This window comes from Ochlerotatus camptorhynchus, unplaced genomic scaffold, assembly GCF_037179485.1.
Source record: "Ochlerotatus camptorhynchus isolate MF236.1 unplaced genomic scaffold, CSIRO-AGI_Acam_v1.1 ptg000071l, whole genome shotgun sequence".
Classification (NCBI taxonomy): Eukaryota; Metazoa; Arthropoda; class Insecta; order Diptera; family Culicidae; genus Ochlerotatus; species Ochlerotatus camptorhynchus.
Window position 1 is genome coordinate 1,788,995 of NW_027040561.1, and position 7,694 is coordinate 1,796,688.

The following is a 7,694-nucleotide window of genomic DNA, read 5'->3' on the forward strand; positions in this document are numbered from 1 at the left end:
TCATGGACGACGAAACATATGTGAAGGCCGACTTCAAACAGATCCCCGGCAACCTGTTTTTCACGGCCAAGGATAAGTTCAGCGTTCCGGAGCATGTCCGCACTCAGAAGATGTCCAAATTTGCGAAGAAATTCCTGGTTTGGCAAGCCATCTGCACGTGCGGGAAGCGGAGTGCACCTTTCGTGACCCAGGACACGATGAACGGACAGGTGTACATAAAAGAGTGCCTCCAGAAGCGGCTGCTTCCTCTCCTGAAGGCCCACAACGTCCCAACAATCTTCTGGCCGGATTTGGCCTCATGCCACTACTCCAAGGACGTGCTGAAGTGGTATGCGGACAATAAGGTCAATTTCGTGCCGAAAATGTTCAACCCTCCCAACACTCCGGAGCTCCGCCCCATCGAGAAGTACTGGGCGATTATGAAGCAGCACCTTCTTAAACGACCTAAGGTAGTGAAGACAGTCGAGGAACTGAAGAAAGTATGGGTTTACATGCAAAAAACGGTTGATTCACAGGTTGTGCATAATCTTATGGCCGGGGTTAAGGCCAAGGTGCGGGCATTTGCGTATGGACTGTAAATAAAATACGAGTAAAATGGTAAAATGAAGTTTAATAGTTATTTCTCAATCCCTGAAAATTTGATGGCAATCGGATGAAAACTCGAATTTTGCGAATCAATTTTGTGTGTGGCAATTTCATCGTGGACACCCTTTAGTAACCGCACACCATTTACGAAAATGAGTGAAATCCTACTCAATTTGGAGTTTGTTTCAACGGCCGATGCTTTTCATGAGAATGGGTTGAAATGTTTAAAAAAATCACCTCGTTAATTTTAGGTGTACGTTACTGATTTACCAAATGGCAGAATAATAAACTCAGGAGCAATCGAGAGCAATACACTATCGAAAATGAGCAATAGACTACTGGAAAGTGGCAATTGAAAATTAAAAAGTTGGAATAGAAAATATTTTTTCAACGGAAAACAGTGTGTCTTGAGTTTTTTTTTTTTTTTTTTTTTCTTTATTATAGAGATTTTTAGCCTGAGGCTTGTTCGGATAGATTTTCGGGCAGACGTAAACACGTTTTGATAGCAGCATAAGCAGCTTCAAAGCTGTAATTATATATTTGTTTGAGTTTTAATGGATTTTAAATAAAGGTTTTCACTTACATTTTCGTGTTGTTCTTCCTGTTCAAACCCGAAACTCTATGTGAACGTGAATTATCGCTAGCAACAAATTGCCCTAGGTTTTATAAATATTGATTAGGTTTTACAAATTTCGCATGTTAGGATAAGTTTAATTAAGTACTTACTCTTAGGTTTGTAATATTAAGCAATTGGTATAAATCCAGCCGTACTAATAGTAGAACTAGTTATCTATAATAAATTTAGGGTTAGGATTTTCTTTGCGCGTAAATAGGCAATAAATGTATATAATTTTACCTAGGTTGATAATTTCATTACATTCACTTGACAATAGCTCACCAAATCTAGATTAACAAGCTTTAGGTAGGATTTACTTATAATTAAATTAGATTTTATTGACTTTTAGTTTACTCTCGAATTTACTCCACTTTCACGATCACATTGTTGTTTTTTGCTGAAGTGACGTTTGAGTGACATGTCACCGGCTATGCTCCGTTTGACGTTTGCTGGTTGCCAGATCTTGGGTGGTACGGAACTCACCTCGCTACCAATGAGCCTGCCCTGTGGTATCGTAACATCCCCCCGCCCGTGTAGTTCCGGACCGTCCAGATTTCTGAAGGTCCAGGAGGGCTAACTTCACTGCAGGTCGGGTCAACAGTCCATTTTTGGTTTGTACGACTGCTCGCCGAACTTGTCCATCCGCTGCTTTGGTCACGTCCATGATTCGTCCTCTTAACCAACCGCTCCGCTTGCCTTCGTCGACGACCAGAACGAGATCCCCTGGTTCTAGAGGCTTGACTGGTTCGAACCACTTGGTGCGTCTCGTAATAGTGGGCAAGTACTCGCGTATCCATCGACACCAGAACTGGTCCACCAGGTACTGTGCAAGGCGCCAACTGTCCCTCAAGCTGCTCCCGACTGAGTTCACCGAAGTTGCTGGTTGAACGACTCCCTTGGTACCGAACAGCAAGAAATGATTCGGCGTTAGAGCCTCTTGTTCCGTAGACTCCAGCGGAATGTAGGTGAGCGGCCTGGAATTTACGATCGCCTCCGCTTCTATGGCTACCGTCTGTAGTACTTCGTCGCTAGGGTGATGAGGATGATCTGCAATTGCTGACATCGCTACCTTCATTGAGCGCACCATGCGCTCCCACGATCCGCCCATATGGGGCGCCGATGGTGGGTTGAACTCCCAGCTGGTCGTAGAATTTGTAAACGTCACCGCGCAGTCTTCGTTGATATCCTGGATCTCCTTGGTCAACATGTTGCTGGCCCCCAGGAAGTTTGTTCCGTTGTCACTGTGGAAGGACTCCGGGGAACCTCGACGAGCCACGAATCGCCTTATCGCCATGATGCAGGACTGAGTTGACAGACTATGCACCAACTCCACGTGTATGGCACGAACCGTGAGGCACGTGAATAGTGCCACCCACCTCTTCACCAAACTGCGTCCTTGCTTGACCTGTATCGGTCCGAAATAGTCCACTCCGGTATGCGTAAATGGACGAACTAGTCCCGTGACTCTCACCTCGGGTAGGGGCGCCATCATGGGTGGTTGTGGAACAGCCTTCCTAACACGACAAGTCACACATTGCTTCGACACCTGACGTATCACGTTTCGCAATCCTGGTATGTAGAACCGTTGACGCATCTCGTTGTGAACAGTCTCTCCGTTGCCGTGCAGGAATCGCCGATGATAGTCCTCCACCAGAAGATGGACCGCAGCGTGCTTCTTCGGTAACAGGATCGGGTACTTCATATCTGTCGAGACGGCTCGCGCCGCGGTGAGCCTACTATTCATCCGAATGACGCCGCTCTCATCTACGAACGGTGACAGCCGGTATAGCTGACTGGACTTCGGAATTGACACTGGATTGCTGGGATTCGTCTGGTTACGTCGCAAAATTGCGTACTCGTCAGGATACATTTCCGATTGAACCTGCCGCCAAAGCAAGTTTTCTGCATCACGCAGCTCCTTCTGAGTCAAGAGATCCGGTTTGGACCCCTTGTCTCCTCTCAATCTGCGCACTGCACGTAGAACGTAGGCTGTTGTCCTCAGGAGTCGATTCCAGTTCGAGAATCTGGATACGTCGATCAACGGTTGAGGCGTGGTTCCATGGAACAAGAATTCAGTTCGCAACTCGATGTCCGTTTCCTTCTCCTTCTGAGATGGTTCCTTTGGCCACTGCTCCTTTGGCTTATACAGAAACTCCGGTGCACTATACCAAGGGTTCTTCGGATCGAAGCCGGGTCCGTCTTTCCATTTCGTGGCCGCGTCAGCAATGTTCAGTTTGGAAGGCACGTGGTGCCACTCATCCGCGCTAGTAGATGTAAGAATCTCTCCCACTCGAAAGGCCACAAATTGGTGATACCGTCGACTATCGGATCGTAACCAACACAGGACAGTTGATGAATCCGACCAAAGGAAGCGCTTGTTAACCTGGATATCCAGCGAAGTCAACACTGAGTCGAGAAGTCTTGTTCCAATCATCGCCGCTTGTAGCTCCAGACGTGGCACGGAAAGGGGTTTCAGCGGAGCAACTTTTGTTTTAGCCGCCACCAGCGCGCATCGAGGAGAACCGTTGTCCACGAAGCGAAGATACAAAACTGCTGCGCAAGCCACTTCGCTCGCATCTACGAATAGATGTGCCTCGACGTTCTCGAGAGCGGAGCTGTTCACTCCTTTGAAGAAGCATCGCGGTACTGCCACCTCTTCCAAGCGCTGCATGTACTCACACCAACACCGCCACTTATCCTGCAATTCCTCCGGAATAGGTTCGTCCCAATCGGTACCGGATCTCCAGATCTGCTGCATTAAGATTTTTCCGTGCACGACGAAATGCGAAACCAGTCCCAGCGGATCAAATAACGACATGACAGTGCGCAGAACCTGCCGTTTGGTTGGGACCGTTGAGCCGCTAATCAACGTTTTGATCTCTTCCTTGAGACTGCTCATATCGAAGGTGAAGACGTCCTCTTTTGGCCTCCACACCAGACCCAGTATACGCTCCGAGTCTGTCGATTTCTCCAAGTTCATGGATACTTCCTGTGGTGTTCTGCATTCCCCGATGCTTGCCAGTACTTCGGCCGAATTGGAGCAGAAGTTTCGGATTTCAAACCCTGCTTGAGAGTGGATGTATTTCACCTCGTTGATCAACGCCACAGCTTCCTCTTCCGTGTCTACACTATCCAAGAAATCGTCAACGTAGTGGTTATGAATTATTGCATTCACCGCCCTGGGAAATGTCTCGGCAAATTCCTTCGCGTTCACGTTCTTCACGAACTGTGCCAGACTAGGCGAGCAGGTCGCACCGAAAGTGGCGACATCCATTATGTAGATCTGTGGATTCGATCCTGGTTCAAGGCAGAAAAGGAAACGCTGTGATTGTTTGTCTTCGTCCCGGATGCGAAGCTGGTGAAACATCTCCTTTATGTCACCGACGATAGCAATGTCCCTCTGCCTGAAACGCAACAGTACTGCTACCAGCGCCACCAAAAGATCCGGACCCTTCATCAACATATCGTTGAAAGACACTCCTCCAGCTCGAGCCTTGGCATCCCAGATCAGCCGTAACTTGGCCGGTTTCTTCGGGTTCTGCACAATACCCAGAGGTAGATACCAGACCTTGCTGGGATCCGTAGACTGCAGCTCGTCTGCCGTGATACGATGTGCATACCCTTTCGCTTCATACTCTGCAATCTGCTCCCTCACCTTCGCTTCGAGGATTGGGTCCTTTCGCAATCGCTTGTCCAGTGCGTTCAGCCGACGTAGCGCCATTGGGTAGCTATCAGGGAAGCAGATGTGATCGTACTTCCATAAAAGTCCCGTCTCGAAAACGCCATTCACCCTTCGGGTCGTAGCTTCCATTATCTTCCGCGCTCGCTTATCTTCTTCAGCTTCCGGTTTTATGGTGACGCTGGACTCTTCGACTGCGAAGAATTGCTTCATCCACAGATGTAGTTCTCGATTATCGGGATCACCATCAAGGTGCAGATTCAATTGTTCCAGCACGGAATCATTGCCGGAGTTCTTTCCGAAAATGCACCATCCGAGGCGCGTCTTCGTCGCCACAGGTTCGTTGTCTTTACCTTCTCGTACTCGCAACGAAGTTAGAAGTCGAACGTGTTCTAGTCCGATAATGATCCCCGGCGTAGCTTCCGTATAACTGCGAACTGGCAGACCCTTCAGGTGCGGGTAGGTCTGCTGCAACTCTTCATACTGCATTGTTTGACTTGGAAGTTGAAGCTCTTGCACTGTCCGAACGTTGCTGAGTTTGAACTTCTCTCTAACGCCAGAAATAACCACGGTCACACGTTGAGACCCTTTCTCCTCCCTCGAAATTTTTCCGGTCCAACTCAAACAAAAGTTGTCGGTTGGCCCCGTGATACCCAGCGCCGATGCAATACTGGATTCAAGGAGGGTAGACGACGAACCATCATCCAGAAAAGCATAGGTGTTGATTTGCTGACCGTTACCATGGATAGTCACGGGTAAATATCGGAACAAAGAGTATGCAACCGAAGAGTGGAGATTTTGGTGCACATCGTTATTCGTAGACCGCGACGAGCTTCCTGCTTCCACTCTGTTTTGCGAGGGATTCCTAGTTGAATGCAGTAGCTTGTGATGATGAACTCTGCATCCATCGACGCCGCACTCCTTGTTGGAACGGCAGGGCCACTTCCGATGTGGTATGAGACAGTTTCTGCACAAATTCTTTTGTTTGATCGCCTTCCATCTCCCATCCAGATCGAGTCCCTTGAACTGTACGCAGTTCACGATTTCATGATTCGCACAGGCACAGTACGTGCAGGTCTTCTTCATCGGCTCCATTGACGGCTTCTTGTCGTAGTCCACTACTTGTCCAGTTTTCGTTTCCTCGGAGTGTACGTACAGCTTCGGTTTTTCCTTCCCCGGTTTGATGGATCTCGCGTTCATGGTGAGACCGTCTATTGGAAGCGTAACGTCCGAAGCCATCACCACTAGTTCGGACATGAAAGCGCTGAAGGTCGCCAGGTTGACATAAGCGCATCTGCTCTTGTAATAGGACCACTGCATTTTGAGCTGAGATGGCAGTTTCTCTATTAGCTCATGAAGCAGTGTCGGATTCCACAGATGGTCATGAAGATTGGCGATAGACATATGGTCCACAACGTTTTGCACCGCGAGACCGAAGGTTATCTGTGACTGCAAGTTATCGGTCTTCGGAGAGGGAACTGAACGCAATTTTTGGAGGAGAGAATGTATCAGAATTTCCGGTCGACCATACAACCTCCGTAATATATCAATTACAGAGGGCACCGACTGTGGCATCAGCAATCGGCTTTTAACTGCTTCCAATGCATTCCCCTTCAAACAGCGCTGCAATCGCGCCAAGTTTTCGGAGTCAGTGTACCCGCATGTTTCCGTAGAGTTACAAAACGAGCTATAGAACAGCGGCCAATCTTGAGGATCTCCTGAAAAGTTCGGCAACTCTCGTGGCATCACCTGTCTCGCTGCCAGTTGTCCACTAGATGGCCCACTTCTAGCTGGATCGACAGGATGCTGATGTTGTGGATGTTGCGGTTGAGATGGTGGTTGTTGGCTAAACCAGGGAATGCGGGAATCTCTTGAGCCCGCCGCTGATTGCGTCACCGGAATCTCGAACTGAAGTGGATCAACGATGTATGCAGGTGGCACCGTCCCATTAGAAGTTACTGGGGCCCCCCCCCATTGTTGACAAACGTTCTTTCACGCTGCGATGGAACTGGGATGTGACTTACATTTCCCGATTGTATCCCACCGACATCCGTACTGGCCAGATTGTTATTGATCCACGTTGATTGACAACCGGAACTTAACACTGGTCGGGAGTGTACCAGTGGTACTGTTGAGACGGGATTCTGGGATGACCCTTGACCCCCGGTGACTAATGACGTTCTTGGATTAGTACCAACGTTTTGAAAGGCGACGCTACTACTATAGTTTTGTGCCGGAATGCTTGTAGCGCACGGTTGACTCTGCCCTGATACTGCGGTCGGAAATGCGGAATTGTAGCTAACAATTGGCGTACACCCATAGTTTATAGAAGAGACTTGTGGTACGCTTGTAATTACTATGCTATCCTGCAATATTGGCCTACTACTTGAGGGAAATGTGACGGTATAATCACCACATCCCGATGCCCTACTCCCACTAATTGGTACTTTATTAACTCGTGGGTAATGACTACTGGACATAGGGTGAATTTCTATATTCGGAGGCGGAGCACTACTGTTGACTTTCCGCGGACCATCCATCGTAGCTGAAGTGTCGATCCCGACAGTAGAATTGCATCTCGTTAGCAAGGAGGAACTTACCAGAGGCCGTTGGGGAACGTCGAATGTGATTTCGGTGCGTGATACGAAGCTGCCGTCTGACCTCACTGGAATCGGAATTTGAGGTACCATCGTTGCCAATGAACGCTTCACGCTTCTGGAACCATCCACTGAATTTGGCGTTGAAGTTGACGCTGGATCCGAAGTTACTATGGCGGGAACGTTTGACGTGATCGGACTTGATGTGATGGGAGCT

At 48.5% G+C, this 7,694-nt stretch overlaps 1 protein-coding gene across 1 annotated transcript; it reads right to left on the reverse strand.

Moving 5' to 3' along the window:
* Positions 1-1,688: 1,688 nt before the first annotated feature.
* Positions 1,689-6,200, reverse strand: LOC135697541 (uncharacterized). The gene has a single exon (XM_065217298.1). The coding sequence runs from the start codon at positions 6,198-6,200 to the stop codon at positions 1,689-1,691; it is 4,512 nt and encodes a 1,503-aa protein (XP_065073370.1).
* Positions 6,201-7,694: the final 1,494 nt, after the last annotated feature.

What these genes read in the sequence shown, in the direction of transcription:
- LOC135697541 (XM_065217298.1), bottom strand. Translation starts at nt 6,200, where the DNA reads ATGCAGTGGTCCTATTACAAGAGCAGATGCGCTTATGTCAACCTGGCG.